This window comes from Diabrotica virgifera, chromosome 3 (assembly GCF_917563875.1).
Source record: "Diabrotica virgifera virgifera chromosome 3, PGI_DIABVI_V3a".
Classification (NCBI taxonomy): Eukaryota; Metazoa; Arthropoda; class Insecta; order Coleoptera; family Chrysomelidae; genus Diabrotica; species Diabrotica virgifera.
Window position 1 is genome coordinate 184,339,224 of NC_065445.1, and position 27,191 is coordinate 184,366,414.

Consider the following 27,191-nt stretch of genomic DNA (forward strand, 5'->3'; position numbering starts at 1 on the left):
TAACTTGAATATACAGGGTGAGTCATGAGGAACTGTACCGGGTGTCCCAATAAGAATGGCTCTCGGCTATATCTCAGGAACCGTTTATAGTAGAGCTTTGAAATAAAAAATTTTATAACAAAAGTTGCCTCTGGAAAAGCCTGGAAATTATTTTTATAATTGTGGGACCACCGCTAGAGGGCGTAATTGAATATCAAAAATTAAAAAATCTAAATTTTACAAAATTTTCCTAATGAAGGGGCACTGGAAATCCGATCGTCGTATTCTTCATAAAATTCTACGCATACTTGATTTGACAAGTTTAGGTCTATCTTTGGAAATAAGAAATGGGGGTGAGTGGGAACCTTGTTATGAAAAACTGGCTCTGAGTCCGGTTCTGCTTAATCAAATTTTGCAAACTTGGTCTTGTTGAAGATAGATCTTTTTCTTCAATGTAAGCGTGATAATTTTAAACCATCCTAATAAGTAATAAGCCAGCTGGGAGGCGTTATTTAATTTTTTTCAGAAATCTAGTTTTCTTTGGAAAATATTAAATACGAGTATGCATTTTTAATCATACTTTATTAAATTAGATTAAATTAGCAATATAATAGCGAAAACCGCATGTCGATACCTTTTTTCTATCTCAAGATATCTCGAGAAACGTGTAAATTTTATACATAACTGTTACTATCACCGGTAAACTAAGTTAATGGAAAGTAGTGTGCTGTGGAAAAAAACAAAATAACATTTTCCAGATGTCAGCGTATAAAAATATAATTAATTAAAACAACAATATAAAGAGAAGCAATACTATTAAAATTAAATATAACACAGAACAAAAAGAACTACTTAGAGACGATCTAAATATTCAAATTGTTGCCCATCATACACTACTCTAGAATACATTATCCAGAGAATACTAAACGCCATTCAAAGCATATCGAGAGCAGAAATTGAGACTGCTGTTCAATCTACTCTTGAAAGAGTAAATGTTTGCAACGAAAATGATGGGCAAAAATTTGAACGTTTATGTCATCACTAAATAGTTGTTTTTATTTCTTTGTAATAGGGCTTTTCAACGCTTCTCATTTGTTTCGAGCCTCTGTCATATGCCGTATAATCCGTGTATAATATTAATATACGAGATATGAACGAGGCTCGAAACAAATGAGAAGCGTTGAAAAGACCTAATATACGTTGAGAGCTGGAAAATGTTTCTTTGTTGTTTCCATAGCACACTACTTTTAATGAATTATTTCGTTTACCGGTGACAGTAACAGTTATGTTTTTAAATTTACACGTTTTGTAAGATATCTCGAGATAGAAAAAAGGTATTAACATGCGGTTTTCGCTATTCTGTTGCTAATTTTGTCTAATTTTGTAATATGGTATTAAAAATGCATGTTTGTATTTAATATTTTCCAAGGAACACTAGATTTCTGAAAAAAATTAAATAATGCCTTCTAGCTGGCATATTACTCAGTAAGTTGGTTCGAAATCATAACTTTTACATTGATGAAAAAGATCTATCTTCAACAAGACCAAGTTTGCAAAATTTGATTAAGCAGAACCGGACTCAGAGCCAGTTTTTCATAACAAGGTTCCCACTCACCCCCACCTCTTATTTCCAAAGATAGACCTAAACTTGTCAAATCAAGTATGCGTAGAATTTTATGAAGAATACGACGATCGGATTTCCAGTGCCCCTTCATTAGGAAAATTTTGTAAAATTTAGATTTTTTAATTTTTGATATTCAATTACGCCCTCTAGCGGTGGTCCCACAATTATAAAAATAATTTCCAGGCTTTTCCAGAGGCAACTTTTGTTATAAAATTTTTTATTTCAAAGCTCTACTATAAACGGTTCCTGAGATATAGCCGAGAGCCATTCTTATTGGGACACCCGGTACATACTCCTACCTCGTATAGAGGCCCCTATGGGGAATAACAAATGACCATTAAAAAGTATCTGCTACCATTGTTTAATAATATACAGGGTGAGTTTCGAATTTTGACAGAAAATTGTATTCGTCATAATTTTTGAAAGGTCAGATCGATGTGTCTCTTATTTTGGTCAATCGTTACACTATTACCACAGCATAATAAACAAAACGTTTTCTATGCTGTGCTATTTACCACCTAATCAACTGATTTAGTCAAACTAGAAAAAAATCAGGTCCGGCTTTAAAAAATTAGTTCGTTTTGGTCTTAGAAAACAGTTCACCCTGTATACGCTTTTTGAAAACTCTAAGATGAATTTTACAAATTAGACAAATAGGCAATTAAAGTGGCATATTTGTTTTTTTCCCCACACGATTACTTAATTTTTTATAAAAAAATCAAATTTGACTATGAATTAAAAGTTTGGTAAAGTGAACCATATATTTAAAAAAATTAACTTTTATTACAAGAATTAATTTTTTAACAAATATTTAATTTATTTTACCACCCAATCAACTGATTTATTCAAACAAGGAAAAATCAGGTCCGGCTTTAAAAAATTAGTTCGTTTGGGTCTTAGAAAAAATTTCACCCTGTATACGCTTTTTGAAAACTCTAATATGAATTTTACAAATTAGACAAATAGGCAATTAAAATGGCATATTTATTTTTCCCCACACGATTATTTAATTTTTTATTAAAACATCAAATTTGTCAAAATCGCAATTATACCATAAAAATAAAAAAAATTAAACAACGTTTTTCTTAAAATCAAAAGTTTCACCTTTTTTTTTTCTATAACACGTCTAGATCTAAAACTCCCCATACACTTCTCTTTGGACTCTATAGTTTAACATAGACGTGATCAAATAGATAAATTTTAAATTTTTTCACTTAATTTTTGCGATTTAACTTTTCAATTCACGAATCTGCACCTTTTATTTTTAAAAATTCATAACTTTTACGAGAAGAAGACTGAAAGTCTACAACAATTTTCATAGTCTTCACAATGGTAAGAGATATGTGCTGTAGAAATTTCAGAAAAAAAATATATTAAATTGGAACAGAGTCGTAGCAAGTTACCGTGATTTCATTTTTTTTTTTCATTTTTAGGTTAAAATTCCGATTTTGACAAATTTGATTTTTTAATAAAAAATTAAGTAATCGTGTGGGGAAAAAAATAAATTCGCCATTTTAATTGCCTATTTGTCTAATTTGTAAAATTCCGATTATAGTTTTCAAAAAGCGTATACAGGGTGAAATTTTTTCTAAGACGAAAACGAACTAATTTTTTAAAGCCGGGCCTGATTTTTTTCTAGTTTGAATAAATCAGTTGATTGGATGGTAACATAAATTAAATATTTGTTTAAAAAAAATTAATTTTTGTAATAAAAGTTAATTTTTTTAAATCTATGGTTCACTTTACCAAACTTTTAATAATTATTCATAGTCAAATTTGATTTTTTTATAAAAAATTAAATAATCATGTGGGAAAAAATAAATATGGCATTTTAATTGCCTATTTGTCTAATTTGAAAAATTCATATTAGAGTTTTCAAAAAGCGTATACAGGGTGAAATTTTTTCTAAGACCCAAACGAAAAATTTTTTAAAGCCGGACCTGATTTTTTTCTAGTTTGAATAAATCAGTTAATTGGGTGGTAGGATAAATTAAATATTTGTTAAAAAAATTAATTTTTGTAATAAAAGTTAATTTTTTTAAATCTATGGTTCACTTTACCAAACTTTTAATTCATAGTCAAATTTGATTTTTTTATAAAAAATTAAGTAATCGTGTGGGGAAAAAAATAAATATGCCATTTTAATTGCCCATTTGTCTTATTTGTAGAATTCATATTAGAGTCTTCAAAAAGCGTATACAGGGTAAAATTTTTTCTAAGACCCAAACGAACTAATTTTTTAAAGCCGGACCTGATTTTTTTCTAATTTGACTAAATCAGTTGATTGGGTGGTAATAGTGTAACGATTGACCAAAATAAGAGATACATCGATCAGACCGTTCAAAAATTATGACGAATACAAGTTTCTGTCAAAATGCGAAACTCGCCCTGTATATTATTAAACAATGGGAGCAGACACTTTTTAATGGTCATTTGTTATTCCCCATAGGAGCCTCTATACGAGGTAGGAGTATGTACAGTTCCTCATGACTCACCCTGTATACTTTTATAAAAATATTGTTTTATTACAATAATTAAGTTTGAAACATCTGAATAGTTTTATTTTCCTTCCCCTTCCCTTAATAAAAATATTTTCTATCAAAGAAACAACAAACACTAAGCATATCAAAATAGCGTGTACCAAAATATAAAGTCACTGCGCACGCTAAATAATGACGTCACTGGCTTGATGAAGTTTAATTCGCGTGTACCTAACTTTTCTATTTGCGTACACGTTAGCGTGTACCTAGACACAGCGTTGCAAAAAAGCAAAATACCAATAACGTATGATGTAGATACATTAATATTACGTGACACATGACAGAAGCTCGAAACAAATGACTGTGAATGAAAAGCCCTATTTGCTGGGTGCATTCAGCAGAAGCAATCAAAAAAATTTAAACGCAGGATGCAATATTACATTATTACCGAGGGCGGAAAGCCCCTTAGAATAAACAAGCAGATTCTATTGAATGAAATATTTGAAATTAAATATCACACTTCTCTTTTATTTTCAGCCCTGTAACTTATTAAAATAAACATTATAGAAGTTTTCAGGGACTTTCAGCCCTCGGTAATAATGTAGTCTTTCATTCTGAGTTTAAATTTTTCAAAAATATTTATTAGTTTTCTCAGGATTCGAAAAAAATGAATACAATTAAAACACATTGAGAATTTTGACATGCGTCAAAGTTTTGCATTAACTCAATATAAAATTCTGAACTGCTGAATTCCAGCTTCCCTATTAATTATTTTACATCAAAAGACATTAGAAACTATTTGAAGAGGATTGAAATCTGTATTGGAAATAACTGTTAAAATTGGTCTACGTAATTAAACATATTCAAAAATTTTGTAAAAATGTAATACATTTTAGTTTTCAGCCCAAACTTAGGCCACACACAATGCAATAATGTTCACATTTTTAAACTGTCAATATTTTTATTTTATCATCTTTGTTTAAAAACAATACAGTTGATAAGATACCCTCAGTTGCGGAGAAAGGATTAATAATAAAGATTTTTTTATTCAGTCAATGGTGTGAGCACTGTCAGTTAAATAGTAACGTGTGGCCTTACTTTTACACGCATACCAAATGTATCAAATGTAATATAAAACGTGGCAAATGTATCATATTTTTCAAAATTTTGGAATGCATTTAAATCGTAGAACAATTTTAACTTTTGATTTTAATACAGATTTTAATTCTCTACAAATATTCTCTCATGACTTTTGATGTAGAATAATTAGGGAAGCAGGAATTCAACAATTCAGAATTTTACATTGAGTTTCCTATGGCCCTTTTTACGATTCACCACCCGGTATAAGATAAAATGTGTACTATTTGTCTTATTGCTTCATAATAACACAAATAATACACATATATACACAATAGGTTTGTTCCAACATGAACTTTTGGACGGTCCAGAAACCGTCACGAAACTACTTGTACCGTTTGTTGTGCGCATGTTCGTAATTGTATCGCCCAGTTATCGTCCCATGACGGTAATCATATATTTGTCATTTTTATTGGTGACAGCTTGTGTGCTTTTAGTCGATAAAAGGCTCAAAAACTTTAAAGAATTAAGTCCTAGTGCGCAAGTCAGTCCAACCAGCACATTATGCATTTGTCCGATTAGTGAAATGATCAACACGAAACCGTCACCGAAAGATCACAATTCTTGTTGAAACAGTGGGAAGGACGATCCGATGACGATCATATTTTTGTTGGAACGGATTTTGTTTACTGCGCAGGAGCATTACCGTTTCGTGACGGTTCTCGGTCGTGTTGGAACAAACCTAATAACACACATTCAATGATCGAAAATAATTTAAAAATATGGGAATGGGTGCGTTCACCAGACCAGTGCGCTACGTCAGCGCTCTGAAACTGTTTAAGATTTTTCGGGTGAACGTCAGGTGAACGTCATGTCAATTTAGCCTAAACTTCAACGTGTTGACGAAGCGGTCGCCATTTTATTGAACGTAGTATTTGTATCGCTTCAATATTGAACGTGTTTAAGAAATATATTGTAATGGCGCGATTATTTGAAAATATTTATTTTACAATGATTTTAATTATAAAGTAATTGAAACTTAGGAGATACATAATTGGATATGCTCACGAAATTGTAAATCTGTGTATAATGAACAATATTTTCAACATAATTCATATTTACGTGATAATTATTATTTATTTATGGTGGGTCATCCAATGGTTCTGCTCTGCCAAGTCCAGCACAGCCAGCAGCACCAAAAATTATTTCTTGTTCATTTCATTCTCAAACATCAATAAAGGTAGTATATTATCCATTTTTAAATTTGTTTAAGATACGTCCAATTTATCGTTGAACGATAAGTATCATAAATCAACAAAAACAACGAATCTCGTTTTAGGTTAGGTTCATACATAGAACAGGTGGGAACACAAAAAAACCAACTATGAAAGTGTCAAACGGAAAAATACCATTCACCAGACTAAACGTAGTTTTAAAGCGCTGCAACATAGCTGTTTAGTTGAAACTTAAACCGATTATTTCTGGTGAACGCAGCCAATGTAAACTCTTGTGACGTAAAGTCAAAAATATAAGTCTCCCCACCACCGTCGGACAAGACAACCGTAATAAAGTCTAATAACCGTGGTCTTGGGCTTTTCATTCGCAGTCATTTGTTTCGAGCTTCTGTCATGTGTCACAAAATATTAATATATCTACGTCATACGTTGGTATCTACCAAATGATACAAACCAAAGACGTATGACGTAGCTATATTACTATTTTGTGACACATGACAGAAGCTCGAAACAAATGACAATCGATGAAAAGTGCTATTCTTTCATTTTTCCGACTGTAGGTATTTTGTACCATTATGATGAATATTAATTTATTAATCCCTCGTAACACAAAACCAGAACAAAAATTTGGCCACAGTGAATAGAGGGCCTAAAAATAACGTTGAAATATGGCGACAGTGAATAGAGCATTGACATATTAAGCGTAGACACGGCATACTCACCAAAAAAGCGTAACGCGGAAACAGCATGGAAACAGTCGATCGGTGGTTTATCTATCTCTTTTAACCAAGCGATCCCGCGCATGTGACAGACAAAGATGGCTAGACTAGACCACTCAATCCTATGTCGGCGTTACCGTCGGAATAATTAAAACAAATAGATGTACTCAACTTATTTATATTAATCAACTTTTATAAAACTAACACACCATAATTAAAATGCAAAGTCACCACCATATTCGCCATGCTTGTTCTAGTCATATCTTCCTTCCTTCTGTCATCAGTCATGATAAACGTTGCCAATTTTCCAGCTCCGTTCGGACTTCTATTCTACACTGCAACCAGCCGTCAGATCTGTAAAGGCCCCGTCTCACCATTAAATAATTGACAGTTATTTGATCAAACTTGACAGTTAGTGACACAAACTATACATACTAACTGTCACTTTGTGTCACTAACTGTCAAGTTTGATCAAATAACTGTCAATTATTTGATGGTGAGACGGGGCATTAATATTCCGTCGCTCCCTTCTTGGCTAGTTTGAAATGATCAGACTTGACAATAATCCAATCGCAGAGTCCTCCAACATTGAATCTATACTGAAAAAACAGACAAAACAAAAACAAAAAAAACTTTTACCCTTTATCAAAACAATCGCACATAATAAACAATTTCTTTTAAGAGGAAACAGTAGCGATCAACAGGTAGCGAAAACGCGTTCCAAGATTGCGGCTGTAATTTTGAATATTTTTTCGAGATATTTGGCACACTTATTCGTAATATAATAAAGAATGGCGGTTCAGAGCCCAATTTGAAAAATATATTAATATGTGCAAATTACTCTGTAATTAAATAAAATATTAAAAAAACGAGCCTGTACCGCCATTAAGAAGAACAAAAAAATACACTTTCTTCAAATAAACTTTTTTATTTGTTGCCCAGATTTTGTGTCATTTTGGAACTACCAAAATTGTTTATTTCATTAGTTGTTCCAAAATGACACAAAATCTAGGCATCGGATAAAAAAATTTATTTGAAGAAAGTGTATTTTTTGTTCTTCTTAATGGCGGTACAGGCTCGTTTTTTAATATTGTATTTAATTACAGAGTAATTTCCACATATTAATATATTTTTCAAATTGGGCTCTGTACCGCGCGCCATTCTTTATTATATTACGAATAAGTGTGCCAAATATCTCGAAAAAATATTCAAAATTACAGCCGCAATCTTGGAACGCGTTTTCGCTACCTGTTGATCGCTACTGTTTCCTCTTAAGAACGTAAAATCTTTATTAAAAAATCTTAAGAACAACTTATATTTAATTTTACAACTTGGAATACGAACACAACTTAACAACTAAACATTTACTCCCTTCATTTTTAAACATTGTAAAACAGAAATAATCTCCTTTTAAACTTCAAATTAAATCAACTTAAAAACTGTATAAGCTTAACTTCTTATTAAATTAAACATAATAATAACATAAATAGTGGAGTCACTGAAGGTGGATATGAGCTATTACCTCCGATTTCGTTGAACCTCCATCGATTTGCATGAAAATTGGTGAGTGGTTAGAGGATATCTCAAGGAACAAAGGTGACATGGTGCCAACTTGCGCTTTTACCCTGGGGGTGGATGTCACCCCTTCTCAAGGGTGAAAATTATTTTATTAAAATTAACCCCATAGTTCGATAGAGGGTCAAATTTCAAGCAAAATTTGTTATATAAAGTTATTAAAATAAATCAAAACTTTTTGAGTTATTAAAGATTAAAGATTTTAATTTTTCTTGCATGTTTTTAACCAATTTTTCATTAATAACTCAAAAAGTGTAAGTTTTACAGAAAAAATATTATTGTCAAACTTGAAGCCAATAAAAAATGAAATAAACCCCTGAAATAAAAACCTTTTATATAATGTTAACTAAAAATGAGTTATAGGTAATTGAATGTATATTTTTTTCGGTGAGTAAAAAACTCTAAGTATTCAAGCTGAAATAATGGGAAATTGATGCATTTTATAACATAATCTTATTAAACATTTGTCAATGTACTTAAAAATATCTATAAAATGAGCCCCCGAATATGTTGATACCGTTAAAATTTATGCTCCAAAATTTATCTTTTAAAAATTTTTCCAAAAAATGTTATTGTTTTTTTTAATAACTCCGTTTGTGTTAACGATATCGGGTTCATCTACAAACTGTTTGAAATCTACTTTCAAAAGCTATTTAAGCACGTTAAACCTAATCTTTTAAACCCCTTACTTTTTTAAAAATAAAAGGTTAAATGACCCCGGTTGCATGGCTCCCACAGCAAAATTTAAGATTTAAACGTTTCTATCTCGGTTATTTTTTACCCTATAGAAATATTAAAACAGGTAAAATATTTAGCACAGGAAAACTAAAATTTGGTTATACATAATTTTTTATATATATATTAAGTATTTTTGGAGTTATTATCAAAAGAATATGAGAATTACAATAATTTTAAAAATTATGATTGTGTAAATTATATCTTTATTTCAAAAATATGCATTCTAAACCGGTCAAAATTATCGAAAACATTACTTATGCTAATATAAAGAAATTCTTGTAAGGCTTACTATAAATTTTAATTTCTGTGGAAATGGCGTATGTTTTATTTTTCACTTTTTCCTAAAAAAATCGAAACGGTTCTTTTATTTTCATTATAACTTGCTTAATTTTGACGTTATTATCTTGTTCTGAAGCTCATTTGATAGGTATTCCGATTTACTTTGAAAAATGTTTGGCAGGAATATTTTATACATTGCATCGTTTTCCCGTTATTTAAGCTTGAATACTTAGATTTGAGTACTCGTGGAAAAAAATACACATTCAATTGCCAATAACCCACTTTAAACTAACATAAGTTTAGTTTTTTATGTGAGGAATGTATTAATTTTTTTATTATCTTCAATTTCATTAATTACTTTTTAGTAAAAGCTTATAGTTTTTGATTTATACGTGAAAAACCGATTTAAAACATGCATTTTTTTTACAAAAAAATAAAATTTTTGGTCTTTAATAACTCAAAAAGTGTTGATTTATTTTAATAACTTTATATAACAAATTTTGCTTATAATTTCCCACATAACAATTTCATGTTCTTAGTAGATTCATAGAACATACTTTTCAGAAAAAGTATATACTGAGAATGTGCGTAATTACCATTGCCACAGAATAACTAACCATACAGAAGCGAAACTCAGGCCCAAAATGGTAACATAATTTTCATGCTCATGTGTCAACGTAACTGGTATAACCTCACTTTTAGACTGACAGTGACAGTTGTTTTTAGTTAAATTTTATATTTATATATGTTTTATTTTATAGTTTATTTATATTTTATAGTTAAACTTTATATTTCAACATTAATTAATAATTACTTGTCAAAAATATCACATCATTTGAATTGGTCTATTCCTTAGAACATCAAGTTCCATTCTGTAACTAGGGCTCAAGGTCAAATATTTCGGTTCCCACACAATCAATGGAAACGACAGTCAGTTTCGCTTCTGTATGGTTAGTTATTCTGTGCCATTGCGAATGTGCAGAGCAGATACTGAGTATATACTACATTACAGTACTTAAACGTTCTATGTATATACTTAGAATGTACTACCGAACTTCTTTTCAGTATATACCAAGAATGTTCTTTTTAGAACATTCCAAGGATGTGCTATAAACCTTCTATGTGTATGCTTAGAACATACTACCGCACGTCTTTTTAGTTTATACCAAGACGGTACTTTTTAGAATATTCCAAGGAAGTGCTATAAACCTTCTATTTATATACTAAGAACGTACTACCGCACATCTTTGTATGGGAAGAATATTATATTTTTAAGAATATTCTAAGAAAGTGCTATCAAGTGCTATATTGCTTAGAAGTATGTTTTCAGCATCACCTAATCTCATCTTAGGTTCTACTGGTTCTACCAAATATCTATTTACATATTTTAATTGCAAATGAGAATGTAGTTAGTACCTACATTCTACAATATTACTTAAAAAGTAAGTACATTTTTATAAATTTTAGTTATTTATATAAATCATTATATAATATTTAGCTAAACTAAACTATATGCATAATAAGTAACTAAAATTTATATAATACTTATATGTACTTACCTATTTAAGTAATATTGAGTTATCAAAATAGATTATGTATATGTATTTTGAAGCTCCGCAAACAAAATAAACAGATTATGTATGTTCTTTAGTCCTAGTACTACATCATTCGCCTTCATCCTTAACACTGCATAGATCCATAGATGATACAAATAATGAAATAATGCCTGTTTTCTTTTTCATATTTTACGGTTTCTTCCTATCCCTGATCCATTCAGGTAAGAATAGAAATGGTCAGAATATGATGGTGGGGGGGGGGTTATGAATGTATTGTGGAATAACAAAATCGGTGGTCAGTGTTGCCAAACGGAGAGAAATTTCCCTTTTTGCGGGAATTTTCAACATAAAAGGTGATAAAGGGAAAAAGTTAACTCAAAAGGGAATTATTGTTCCAGTCCAAATTGTAAAATATTAAGAAAAAATCAAAATATTTGAAAATAATTCAACATATCTTCTCAGATTTTGTAAACAGGAGGGAAGTTTTTTTTTATAAAAGTGGGAATTTTTAAGGTAAGTTAACGGAAAAAGCTTACTCGACGGTTGGCAACGCCAAAGCCTTTGGTTGCTTTGGTTGTACAGTTTGGCACGTTTTGGTTCTGCGAAATGGCCTATTGAATTGAATGTACCTAAATTCAAATTCCAAGGATGTAAAAATACTAATGATTCATGATAAACTCGAAATGGTAAAGTCATTTCAATTATGAAAACGAATTTTTAATAGTATCTATATAAACGTTAATACAATTAATGTTTAAACTTTTTTACCCTACAACAATTTTGAAATGAAATTCGTCCAATACTACCTACATACATAAATTTTATTAATTATGTATTCTAAAAAATAACGAAGTTGATAATCTATAAGGCTAATATTATACTTCCTATACATACAAATTATTTTTAAGATATTTTAAAAGTATCTACTTATAAGTATGTGTTAAGAATGTACTTATAAGTATGTGTTAAGAATATTCGATAAAGGTATATTCTAAGAATAAACTTTTACGAATATTCCGAGATCCTACGTACACGAATATACTTAGTATATTCGGTACGAGAATATATACTTTGAAGTATATGCAAAGAACATGAAATTTAGAATGTTTTTTTAAGGTAGATGCTATGCTTGTACTACACATATACTAAAAAGAATATACTCCGACGAATGTTGGTAGTATATGCTTAGAACATGATGCGAACATCATTGTTATGTGGGTTGTCCCTCTATCTACTTATGGTATTATTTTTAATAAAATAATTTTCACCCCCGAGAAGGAATGGCATCCACCCCCAGGGTAAAAGTACAAGTTGGCATTATGTCACCTTTGTTCCTTAAGGTATCCTCTAATTACTCATCAATTTTCATGAAAATCGATGGAGGTTCAACGAAATCGGAGGTGAAAAACTGCAGTGACTGCACTAAAAAACAACTTAAATCAAAATCTCATAACTTTCTTCATATTTTAACAACTGTAATTTTTCTGCTTCAATTTATTATTCAAACAGTTCTCCTGTAAAAGAAAACAAGTATTATTAAACCTCATCGCCTTTTGTCAGAAGCAAATTTTTCAATTTTACAAATATTTCATAGCCAAGTGCTTTTGCCAGTATATCAACAATCTGATCTTTCGTGCTCACCCATTTAATAACTAAATTTTTGTTTGCTACCTCAAGCCTAACATAATGATAACACAACTTAACTATGTGTTTTAACGCTTTAGATTCATCAGATGTTGCTAATTTAATGGCTGCATTGTTGTCTTCATACATGATAGGCATTATATCCAATTTAATCAATTTATTACACATTTCTTTAAAACAAATGAGTTCTTTTCAGCAACGTGGCTTTGTTTCTTTGATCTCCAACTTATAATATCTCCAAACAACATGATTACAAGACCACTCGTTGATTTCCATGCTTCATCATTCATTCCCAAGGAAGCATCAACAAAACACTCTAGACCATCTTTTTCACTTTTATACTGCAGTCCCAAATTGAAAGTTCCTTTTAGATATCGAAACACTCTTTTGACTTTAATCCAGTCACTGTTATCAAAATTTGTTTGTTTTCTACTCAATATGTTTACTGCATAAGTGATATCAGGTCTTGAACCATTAGCCAAATATAACAAACTGCCTATTGCTTGCCTATAAGGATACTCTTTACAATTTTCAATCATATTTTCACAATCCAAATTTTTCATGGCAACCATTGGAGTTTTCACTGGCTTACATTCAATCATATCAAAACGTTTGAGCATTTTTAATGTAAATTCCTTCTGACTTAAGAAAATAATTTTATTCTTTCTATCTCTCTTAATTTCGATTCCTAAAACTTTTCAGGACAACCTAAATAAACCATTTCAAATTCTCTAGACAAATTAGCTTTTATTTTATTTATTTTATTGGGACAATTACCAACCATTAGTATATCGTCCACATAAAGAAGTAGAATTACAAATTTAGTCAGTTTTCTCCATACAAAAATACAAGGCTGAAAGTTATAAATTTCAAAATTCATTTTTATTATATACTCTAAATCTTTCATACCATCTTCTTGGGCTTACTTTCAATCCATATAAAGCACCAGACAATTTGCAAACATATTTCTTTTCTAATATTTCTTTACCTTTATATCCCTCAGGAATCTACATAAATATAGGTCTTTCTAATTTTTCATTCAGAAAGGCTGTTTTCACATCCATTTGATGAATGTCTAGACTATATTTATTTGCAACAGATAAAAGAAACCTAACATCTGATAGCCTTGCAACAGGTGCAAAGGTTTCTGTCAAATCGTATCGATTTCTATCAGCAAAACCTTTAATTATAAGTCGTGCCTTATATTTTGTTCCCATATTTATGTCATTTTTCTTTTTGAATACCCACCTTGATTTTAAGACATTACTATTTTTAGGAATTTCATTTCTTTCAATAAGAGACCATATTTCATTTTTGTCCAAAGAATTGAATTCTTCGTTAATCGCTTTAATCCAATCTTTACATTCATCACCTTGTAATGCTTCTTTCTAGCTATTTGGATCATTATCTACATAAGCAGCAAATGTTTCAATAAAATAACTCTATCATTGTACTCAATATTATTTAAACATTCATCTTCATTATCATTTTCTGATTTTTCACATATAAGACCAAAATTCTCTCTTACTGTTTCTATATCAATGTTACTACTTTTTAACAATTCATCATTACATATTAACCATTCAGATATATCACCATTCTCACACAAATCAGACAAAACTGATTTATTTGTACTCATTGCAAACACAGCTCCATATGTTTTAGATTCGACAAATTGAACATTCTTACTTCTATTCACTTTTCCACTTTCTGGTCCAATAACATAGTAACTAGTCTCACCACATGCTACCAAGAATCCACGCATACTTCTATCATTAGATTTTCCTTTAATCTGAGTGTTTAGAACGTAACTTAAACTTCCAAACCTTCTAAAATATTTTATTGAGCAAGGTCTTCTATGTATAATTTCAAACGGTATTTTATAACCCAAAGATTTTTAGGAGTTTTGTTGTAAACATTTACTGCAAAACTTAGAGTATATCCCCACATTTGAGCAGGAAAGCCAGAATCAAACAAAAGACTTCTTATTTTTTATTGCATTTCCAGATTAAATCTCTCAGTTGTACCATTTAGGTTTGGTGTATATGGAGGTGCTTCTCTAAGAGTTATTTTCTCCTTTTGAACTAACAGCTTCATACTTTCTGTCATGTATTCAGTTCCATTATCAAGTCTTAGAAAAGTAATTTTTGTATCTTTACCTAGAATATTTCTAACGTCTTCCAACATAAGCCCTAAAGCAATGTGAACCATAGTTTTGTTAGCCATCGGATAAGCCCATGCATACCTCGTATAATCATCTATAAAAGTAACAATATAAGTGTTACCAAATTTAAATGTACCTGGCTTAATAGGTCCCATTACATCTGTATGAATTAACTTTAAAAGTTCATCATACTTATATCTAACCGATTTGCATGGTGCTCTAACTAATTTTGCTCTTTTACAAACTTCACAATTCTGAAGTTCGTAAGTAAATTTTACATTTTTCAACACTTCAACATTCTTTGACATATAATCTAAATATTATTTGGATACATGACCTAGACGGTAATGCCACAAAAGACCTATTACCTTTTAAGCTTTCAATTTTTTTATTATCAATTTCCTCAAGATCAGATTTATTCATTTCACTTACACATTCAACATATTTATCTAAAGTATTTTCATTATTAATGTTCTCAAAACTTAAATTTTGGTTTTTACTATAATTATGATCATTTGCTATATCATTACTTTGATCATATCATACTTACAATAACTATGATCAGATAATTCAATGTTTGATTTGGAATTAAACAAATATTTAATTTTGTTTTCAGATTTGTCTTCTAACAAGCTCAAAATTCAACCACCAAAACCATCCATCATATTTACCTCTTTTAATTAGTTTATTAGATTTTTTATCAATAATATCTATTCCATTTTTATTCAAATCTACTTTCCCACCTTTATTGACTACCTTCCTTAATGCAAATAAATTTTTAGTTAAATTTTTAGAATAAAAAACATTTTTCAATTTATTTATTGTACCATTTGATAATCTATATTTAATTACACCTTTATATTTTATTTTAAATCAGCATCCTTATTTGAATTTGCCCCTTTAATTTTAATTTCTCTATCAACTTCTTCAATATCAGTTAAATAATTTATATTATTCACTAAATGTTCGTTAGTCCCTGAATCAGCTAGAAATATAATATTTTTAAGTGAATTTAAATTCATACCTTCTACTTCCACAGCGTTCGCTTCACCTTCGTCCTCAACCATTTCACTCTCATCCATTGCAATGTATGCATATTTTGGTTTTTCATCATCACTACCAGCGAGTTTGACCTTTTTGAACTTCTTTATGTTACGGTTTCCTTGTAATTGTACACCTCCACGACCTCGTTTTCCACATTCTTATAAAATCTTCTTCTTCTCTGTGTCATCTTATATTCATATCCTACACGGTTCTTACCTAAAACTTTTCTCTTCTTACATGTTCTTCCATTATGATTAGTAGTCAATTCTTTACAATTATAGCAGATTATGGCTTTGCTTTTGCATTCGAAGCTCATATGGTTTGGTTTTCCACACCTATAACAAACCTTTTGAACACTGGCGAAGCGTCCATGTAACCATTGTTACAATTGGTAAGAGTTAAAATTTGTAAATAAATATTTTATGACTACTATGAAATAATTCTATTTATATTTTTTAAAAATAGAAATATTTGTTAATAGTATCTACCTAATTCAGCAAATAGCCAACTAGACGTACGAAAATATCAGCGAGTTTATGTAAAATCGGTTGCACGTTATTATAATACGCCCTTACCACAGTATAAAGAGGTTCCATATACTGTGCCCTTACCGTGCGCCGCGCCGTTACCACTACTGTGAGTGGCAACGATGGTAGGATCTTTGTATCGGTCACGACTGGACCGTCTCTGAAAATTTTGCGGGCACGATGGCTCTGAAGCCGCTGTGGATTAGTATTCGTGTTATCAAATTTTAATTTGGTGACGCTAGGTAGGGCCGGTGTCTATCGGGACAGAAAATACCGACCGTAAGAATATCAGACTTAATAAATGCAATTTTAATTATTATTATAATTATAGGTAATAATTATAATTCCATTTATGAAGTCTGTTATTCTTAGGGCCGGTATTTTCTCGATTAAACTCCGGTTAGTTAACCGTACCGGCCCTTTGGATTCGATTATTGCATAATATGCATTATTAATTATTAAAAATGAATAACCATTTTCAATTTCGTTGCAAAACGAAAATACAGCCGAACCGTATTCTAGTCCAATCAGAGAGTGCCGCAAGCACCTCTACCGGTTTCGAAACTTATTAGTCTCTCATCAGGAGGCACATATGCTGCTCTCCCTGATCCAACCAAAACAAACCCCAGCGTGCAGTCCCGGATTGCAACGAAAGAAATGGCATAGATGCCCTAGCGGCAACTGCTACCAAAAAGACTAAGTTTTCACTCTAATGGCATATAAAACAACATAATGCTATTCTACATCCCACCAGCATTATGTTGTTTTATATGCCATTAGAGTGAAAACTTAGTCTTTTTGGTAGCAGTTGCCGCTAGGGCATCTATGCCATTTCGTTCGTTGCAATCAGGGACTGCACGCTGGGGTTTGTTTTGGTTGGATCAGGGAGAGCAGCATATGTGCCTCCTGATGAGAGACTAATAAGTTTCGAAACCGGTAGAGGTGCTTGCGGCACTCTCTGATTGGACTAGAATATGGTTCGGCTGTATTTTCGTTTTGCAACGAAATTGAAAATGGTTATTCATTTTTGATTTACATTTACTCTGTGTGGAGTATGAAGGGAACCATTCTTGTTGGAACTCTACCGCGCTGAGCAGATGGGACGTGAATTGTAAATTGTAGAATTCCCTCATCTTCCTTAGTCTCAGCATCCGTATGGCTTGCAAATTGTAGAAGCCTCGGAGGTGTAACCAGAGAAGGTTTCCATTGTTTTCATTCTGGTGGGATGTAGAATAGCATTATGTTGTTTTATATGCCATAGTCTTTTTTTTTATTAATTATTAGTTTATAACTTGTAACTGTACTTGCTTATTATACAGATAACATATCTATACCTTTTTATCCTATATAAATCATATTAATCGATTTTAATTACTTATCGAAATATATTAATTAACAACAACATTATTATATCACATATAATAATATTGATTATACAGTCAACTAAATAGTATTATTTGGGATCAACATATATCCAAAAAAAATAAACATCGAATATACAACACTATTATAAAGAGCATAGTAATGTATGGAAGTGACGTGTGGCAGTTAAAGACAACTACTGAAAGAACACTACAAGCCACGGAGATGGACTACTGGAGACGTGCCGCAGGAAAATCAAAACTCGAAAGAATTAATAACGAACGTATACGAGAGATTATGGGAGTCACACATACGATTGTCGAAGATATAAGAGTACAACAACTAAAGTGGTATGAACATGTGCAGAGAATGCCAGAACACCGTCTGCCAAAACAGATTCTAGATTGGTCACCACATGGTAAGAGAAAAAGAGGCCGACCCAGAAAGAGCTGGAGAGAAGGAATAGACAGAGAGATCCGAGAGAGAGGTTTAGACGAAGACATTTGGGAAGATAGAGATGCATGGAGATTGGGCATCGGAAGACGTCGGAGGACGTTTTAAACCGATTATATATATATTATACAGTACATTGTAGTGTATAATCAATAAAATAAAAATTATTTAATATTTTAGGCTAAAAATGACAAATGAATGTACTGGATTAGTATACCAATTAGTATACCAAAGTATAAAGGTGATATTATACACACATGTCCAAAAGTTTGGAATACGTACAAATAATATATCTACGCCTATGGTGGTTTCAAAACTGTTGTTGATAATTATTTTACAGCGTTTTTACATGAAAATGATAAAAACTTTGAATCGTTTTTGTATCATTTTGCCCATTTTGGTCATATTCAACTGATTGGCGTATTTACACATTATTTCAGTCTGTGTTTAAATTTGAATTGAGCATTTTAAAAAGACAGTCGCGATCGAGACATCGAGTCGAACAGAGGCCCCTGATTCTAATTCATTTCGACAGTCGCAATTTCATTTCGACACCGCCATGACAGCCGCAGAGTATAGCGATTCTTATTCATTTCGATATTAGTTACAACCATGTTACAACTGGGGATATTAACCTTATCATGTTGAGACTGCTCAGAATTTGGGTTGGCGCTCCGGTTTATTGGAATTTGTTGATAGTCTGGGAAAATTATCGAAAAAATGCCATTTTTGGGAAAAATTATTTACCAGCTATTTTATTGCTAAAATCGAATCTTAAGATTGCATATATTAGTAATATGGGGTATGACAAGTCCGCAGAAAGTGTGTTATTTTATTTATAAACAAATTAGCACTCCTAAATCTTCTTTTTTTTCAATTAGTGGTCAGTAACTCCTAAAATTTTTCCTTTGAGCCAAAAACACTCAAATAAAAATTCACTGTAATTTAGTTCTGCACAAAGTTATTTTTTTTTCCGATTTCCTTCAACAAAAATTTTACTCAGAAAATCCGAGTTTTCCCAAAAAATCTGCAATTTTCAATTAAAATTTTAGGGAAGTACCTAATTATTTATCCATAATTAAATAATTGATGACATGAAAGATTTATTATAGTAGATTATACAGAGGGGCTAAATTATGGAATAAATTCATTTCTTTAAAACGGACGATTTTGGAGCAAAATCCCGAAAGAGGTCGATTTTTATTTTTAAATTACAATTTTTTGGCATATATTTCATACTAGTGACGTCATCCATCTGAGCGTGATGACGTAATCAATAATTTTGTTAATGGAAATAGGGGTCGTGTGGAAGGTCATTTGAAAGGGCGTTCAATTCTCTATTCAGTAATATAAACATTAATATCATTAGGTATTTATACAGGGTTGCCAAAAAATAATTTTTAAATTAAATTAATTGGCGCAAAAAGAAGAATATATGTAATTTATTTAACTCAAAATACATTGTACTGCTGTCAGAAAATAGAAAAAAAGGTTTATTTCACAAATAAACATTTCTTTTCGCTTAAATTAAATCACAAACAGCCTCCCTCCTACCTATTCGCAGTTTGAACATTTAATTTAAGCTAAAAGCAATGTTTATTTGCAAAATAAACATTTTTTTCTATTTTCTGACAGCAATAGAATGTATTTTGAGTTAAATAAATTACATGCATTGTTCTTCTTGCGTCAATTAATTTAATTCAAAAACTTTTTTGGCCTCCCTGTATAAATAATGATATTAATGTTTATAATAGGGCTTTTCATCGATTGTCATTTGTTTCGAGCTCCTGTCATAATATGTTGAATAATCTGTGTATAATATTAATATTTACGGATTATACGAAATATGACAGAAGCTTGAAATAAATGACTGTGAATGAAAAGCCCTATACTGAATAGAGAATTGAACGCCTTTGTAAATGAGCTACAACACGAACCCCTATTCCTATTTAAAAAATAATCGATTACGTCATCACGCTCGGATGGATGACGTCACTAGTTTGAAATATATGCCAAAAAAATTTAATTTAAAAATAAAAATCGAACTGTTTCGGGATTTTTCTCTAAAATCGTCCATTTTAGAGAAAATGAATTTATTCCATAATTTAGCCCCTCTCTGTATATCAGGAGACCGGCGACAATCTATCCAATAGTTTAGCAATAATTAAAATGTTAATTAAAAAAATTCGGTCGAAATAATAACCAGAAAGATTATGATACACCAGAATAACTATGGTTTTCGTATAAAAAAGCACTATATACCTATTCAACGTACCTTACAGGATTGAAATTGGACCATTTGAGCGGTCTCAGGAATGTTATAAAGAAACATTTTTTTGGCTTATAAACAAATAGAACCCCTCAGAAAATATTAGATTAAATTAAATTAAGTTAACGCTGTTGAAAAGCGCACGGCTTCTGTGCCCTTTTCGAAGAAAAAAAAAATTGAATTGCGAGGAGTGATTCCAGGTATAACCGGTCAAAACTGACCGGCATTTGCGACAGAGTTATAAACAACAGGATTTTAATCTTTGAACCATTACCCAGCAAACAGGTTTGAGCCCAGTTACGTGATGATTACGTTAAATTTACGGCAAATTTCAACGAATACGTAACTCGGTGATTTATGACGGGAAAAAAAAACGTATTTCAGTGCCAAATAATTCACTTATATATTAGTGCTTCCTTTACACATGTTTGACATTAGAATAATATAAAATCATAATGACGAATATAGTACATGTTTTTTATAATAGGTGTGAATGTTGGTTACATCGCAAAGGTACGTGTATTTCACGTAATAATCACGAAACAGAAATAACTTCCTTTGGTTAAATTTTGAGAAATATTTTGGAAAACAAAATTTTACAACAGTGTTGGTTAAATACGTATCGCTTGAATTTTACTCACTGTATTTTATGGCCGTCGAAAAATTAGATTTATTTCACGTAAACGTTAAAGTAATGTAAATAATACCAATATTTAAACAAAAAGTTTATGATTTCGCTTTTAAAATCATTTAGAGTAACTATTTCAATCCAACCTTGATTTGAAGCTATTTTTTAATTTTTTGCTTTAAAAATATCACAGCAACTAAAAATGATCTTGAGTCTAATTTTCAAATCGCACGCGGTGATGACGTATTACCAAGCCTTTCTCCTCCTTTTAATACTATCACGTGACCACGGTACATGATTAACATAGTTGATTCGAAAACTAAATTAAGCGATTTATCGAATAATAGATACGTTTCGATAGGATTATTTTTTTATACTATTCTGGTATTGAAATAGATTTTTAGTAAGACCAATTAGTTAATAGTAGAAGAAATTTAAAAACAAAAAGAAAATACGTAATACTAATTTAAAGTAAGTAGAATAGTTTAACTGTAATTTTAAAAATAATCGATTTTTATAATCGATGATCATAACCTCTACTTAATATCAGCTTCTCACATATTTCTCACACTCACAACAAAAAGTGAAACGTGAAGAGCTTTATTTCTCTCGTTTTATTTTAGGCGGGTTTATTTATAATAATGTCTTTCGTATTAACGTTTACCTCACTGCTCGAGGGTTGAAGTGCTGATTAAGCAATCAGAAAAAACAATAAAATGTCGAAGTGTCTTCCTTGAAATAAAAAGTGACCTGTGTGGTGTTTTGTGTTGGCAAATTTTTTAATGTGTCTTTAGGTCAGTACCATTTTTGGTTCATTATCTTGTAATTCTACTAAATAAATACATGGTTACCTATGCTTGTTTTATTTATATCATAATATGAGGATAAAATTACGTGATTCATAAGTTAATTAAGGTCGAATTATTTACGTGAACCGAGGACGTACCTTTTACGTGAATACTAATATATACATTCCCTAAAAGATACGTTAATCAACACGTATTTGCAACGTGAATTTCCCGAAATATTTTATTGCTATTTAAGGTAAATAACACGTCTATTGAAGACGAGTTATTCACGTAATTTAAAGACGTATTTTCAATGTGACATTCCAACCAAATTTTCACGTGAAATTCACGTAAACAATTTACGTATATTGGTGACAAATGTACCTAAAATTCACGTAATTAACACGTCGGTCTGTTTGCTGGGTAGATACCTTTTAATTCCGGTTCTCTTTGTACATACAAATTTTCATATCTTCAAGACACTCATAACAAAAAAGATTTATGTCACTGTCACCAAATTATTTAATTATTGATAAATAATTACTTCTCTCAAATTTTAGTTGAAAATTAAAGATTTTGTTTGGAAAACCCGAATTTTCCGAGGAAAATTTCCGTCGAAGGAAATTGGAATAAATTATCAATGTGCAGAATTAAATTACTGTCAATTTTTATGCGAGTGTTTTGGTTTAAGTTAAAATTTTCGGAGTTATAGAGCAAGCAATAAAAAAAAGATTTCGGAGCGCTAATTTGTTTATAAACAAAATAGCACACTTTCTGTGGACTTTGCACAGCTATATTACTAATATAGGAAATCTTAAGATTTGATTTCAGCATGTCCAGCAATAAAATAGCTGGTAATTAATTTTCCTTGTTTTTTACTAATTTTCCCATACTTAATTTTCCTTGTTTTTTACTAATTTTCCCTTACTTCTTTCATTGAGTTGATGATTCATGTTGTGGACATTTTCAATTATTATATTTCTAATTTAATACTATTCTATCTAATTCCTCAAAACAAGCAAATTTCAATTAAACCCAGCCATATTAATACCTTTTGCTTTAGTTTTCCTTGCAAGAAATAAACAAAACACATCTAAACTAAACCTAACCTCGCTTTTGGTCATTCATTCATCTCCGTGTCAAATAATTTCGACATCGAAATTATAATATCAACCACTTTTTTGGAGTCGCTATTAATTTCGATAGTCGCTATTTCGTGACGTCATTTCGTTAGTTCAACTAAAATCCACAAGGCTCGCACAGTCGCATTTCGACGTCGCCATATTGAAAGCGACTTGTTTAGTGTCGAAATTTGATTTAGAATCAGGGCCCAGATGTGTGTTTAAGTGCCGCTCGCCTTGTCGAGGGTTGAAGTCTATAAATAGACCGTAGCGAAACACCAAACTGCGAGAGTAAGTACAGGAGAGTATACGGAGTAAGTCTAGTGCCGACCACTGGACTGGTAATACGCGTGCGAGCGGAGCGGAGCAGAGAAGCAGCGAAGAGAAGCCAACGAGTAGTGGGGATTGCTCGGCTGGGGACTTTTTAGTCCTACCTTGAATGTAAGCGAGGTAACAGTTGAGCGTTTTCACTCTCCGAGGCGAGAAGACGACGAGGAGCCAACGGTGAAAGAGGTTGTACGACTAGCAGGAATTTTCATTCCATCACGAATGTAAGCGTGATAGCGAAATCGTGCACTTCTAAGCCTTAGGCAAGATGGAGAGGCAAAGGCCGATCGACTGGATGTGGTGAAACTTAGGGAATTTGATTTTGTTGGATTCTCTGAGACGCCGCAGCTAGAGATCGGTTAGCAGAAGAAGCAAAGCGGGCTCGACGGGAGCCCGCTACGGGATATCTACTGTGCCTCCGTAAGGGAAGGGTGTAGTTTAAAACACTGCAGGGTGTAGCTTTTGTGAATCTACATCGATGCAGCCCCGGCCCCTAGGTCAGTAGATCGAGAAACTCAAGTGGAACCCGTACTCAGTTCTGTCTGGGTACGTGAACAACCGCGAAATTGTGCAGGGAGCCAACCCTGAAACCGATGTGGTGTCGGGCCAATCGGTAGACAAAAAGGCTTCATCCAAAATTAGGACCGTTCGCCCCCAACCAATTGATCGAGCTAGGTCTCGATCACCGCCCCGATCCATGGCGCAACCCCCGCCAATTAATGAGAGCCCACGCAAAGTGGGCTCTAACCTGTTTCAGCACCTGCAGACTGATAACGAGGGGTACTCATCCTCATCCATGGACGAGAAAGACGGCTTCAAACAGCCTAAGAGCAGCGACAAGAGGAAGAAGAGGGAAAAGAAGAAAAAGAGCGAGGAAAGAAGAGAAGAAAAAAGAGGAGCCCATGGAAGACGAGATAGAAAAAACCAACAGAGGTACCACCAAGCGTGGAAAAGAAAGCGACGGTGAGGCAGAGGTTATGTCGGAGAAAATAACAAAGACGAACCAAGACGGCGATTTGAGGAAACTCCTGGACGAAGTGACGGCACAGAAAGACCAACAAATGAGTGTAATAAACGGAATGAATACCGAGATGGCCAGGATGTCTGAAGAGATAAAACAATTGAGGGGAGAATTGACAGCCCAAAGAATATTCTTCGAGGACCTCCTCGCACACGCACGGAGCCAAATTCCAGTAGTTTCCCAGCCAGTTACTGACACTACTCAGCAGAGACCAATCCCTGAAGCCAAAAAGCCGTCAGCGGGCGAAACGATCCAAAAATCAGAGGCCAAACTCCACAGAACAGAGAGGAATTCCCACCACTCCCAGAAGAGAACATGGGAAGATAAAGCCAAATCCGCCATGAGTGCCGCTTCACCAAAAGCGCAGGATTCCTATAATCTGCCCCGAGGACCACCCCCCATCCACCCAACTACAGGCACAGGTGGAGATGCGCCTGCCGCACGGCACCCCAGTGTTACAGAGACGAACATGGAGACAAATCAGGAAGAAGAAAACACCGCGTTGCCTGAACAACAGGTAACCCGCACAAGAAAACCGCCTGTAATAAAATTACAGAGCGTGAGTGAAACAGGGGCTATCCTCAAAATAGCCCAATCACAAAAAGTGATCACTACCAACAGGATCTCCAGGAGCGGACGAGAAACCCTCATCCAGGCGAATAGCCCAGATGACTACAGAAAGATGACGCATATCATCGAAGAATATGCAAAGTCACTGAAAGACAGGAGACTCCAGTGGATAGCCTTCCCATTCGAAGAGGAAGTCAAGCCAAAAATGGTAATAAGAGGGCTACCCACCAACACGACAGAAGCGGATATCAAAAACGACATAGCAGAGCAGTACAACATCGACTGCCAAGCTGCAAAAAACATGTCGACGAGATCAGGTCTACGACGACAACTTCCAATGTTCGTCATAACCCTGAACAAGGAGGACGTCGAGGCGGCGAGGCGCATCACCAACTTGTGCCATATGAAGGTCGTGGTAGAAGACCTTCGAAAATCCACAGGACCAACGCAGTGCTTCAACTGCCAGGGATACCACCACGCCCAGAACGCGTGCCACAAGGACCCTAGGTGCGTCAAATGCGGTGAGGACCACCCCACGAAACAATGCAAGAGGGCCAGAGAAGTCAAAGCCACTTGTGCCAATTGTCAAGGCAGCCACCCGGCCAGCTACAGAGGATGCCCCAGGTGCCCTACATGGGGAAGACCCCCACCAAGGAGGCCACAACAACAGCCACAAGCAAGAAGACCGCAAGCCACCGGGATATCCTACGCCCAGGCCGCGCAGAACGCACAACAACAACAAACAGCGATCCCTGACGAGGACTACTTAGTCAGAATAGTGACTAGGGTAGTCAAAGAGGTCATATTAAGCACCAGGGAGACACAGAAGTAATGCTGACAGACAGGGGATACTTGAGGATAGGCTCCTGGAATCCAGGAGGAATATCAACAAACCAGAACATCATGGATGAAATCGCAAGTAGATACGAGATGGACATCGTAGCAATCCAGGAAACCAAGTTAACTAACAACTTTAACTTAAAATTCCCTGGATACGATGTTTACAGGAACGACCACACCAGAAGATCAGGAGGAACGGCCATCTTAGTAAAAAAGGGAATCAGACACACCAGTTTCACGACTCCACCACTGGTCAACATGGAGGCTACAACAGTAGAAGTGAAAATGAGGCAAGGAGCAGTCAGAATCACATCAGCTTACGTAAGACCACAAGACCCTTTAATGGACGATGACCTAGATGCGTTCCTAAACATCGCCGAATCATCCATCATAATAGGAGACCTGAATGCAAGATCCCCCATCTGGAACGACAGAGCTACGAACAGAAACGGAAGACTACTAAATAGATACATAGAAAACAATGAAGACACAATAGCAATGGGCCCAGAAGAACCTACTCACTACCCAGGAAATGGACTTCCAACCCATATCGACATAGTTGTGGCCAAAAACCTAGGACTGCAATCAGAATTAATTACGCTGGACGAAGGATCAACTGACCACCACCCCATCCTACTGGAGATCGGAACATGGGAAGAGACAAACCCACCAAAGAGAACAAAAAAGAAAATAAAGTGGACAAACTACAAAAGACTAGTAAGTGAAGGAATAAATATAGTGCCAGTGATAAACCATCCAGAAGAAATAGAAGGAAACGTCCTAGAGCTCGAAAACATCATACAAGAGGCAATCAGAAGCAGCACAACAGAGGAAGAAGTCGAGATCTACATGAGAAGGTTCAAAGATATTCCACAAGAAACACAAGATTTGATAAGGGAAAAAAATAGAGCAAAACAAACAGCAAGAAGAACAAGAAATCGAGTAGACAAATCCTGGGCAAATATTTTAAACAGAGAGGTCAAAACGGCCCTACAACTCCACCGTAGTGAAAAATGGGACAACTTTGTACAAGAGACGGAAGAACAAGACTCAAACATGAAAAATGTTTGGAAACTCCAGAAAATGTTGAGAAGCGACAGAAAACCCATCCCCCCACTACATGGAAGACACGGTATGCTATACACCATAGAGGACAAAGCAGAGGCGATGA

General features: G+C 33.3%; 1 protein-coding gene across 1 annotated transcript; it reads right to left on the bottom strand.

Annotated features, from left to right (window-relative positions):
- Positions 1-13,058: 13,058 nt before the first annotated feature.
- Positions 13,059-13,526, bottom strand: LOC126882653 (uncharacterized). Its single transcript, XM_050647627.1, has one exon. The coding sequence runs from the start codon at positions 13,524-13,526 to the stop codon at positions 13,059-13,061; it is 468 nt and encodes a 155-aa protein (XP_050503584.1).
- Positions 13,527-27,191: the final 13,665 nt, after the last annotated feature.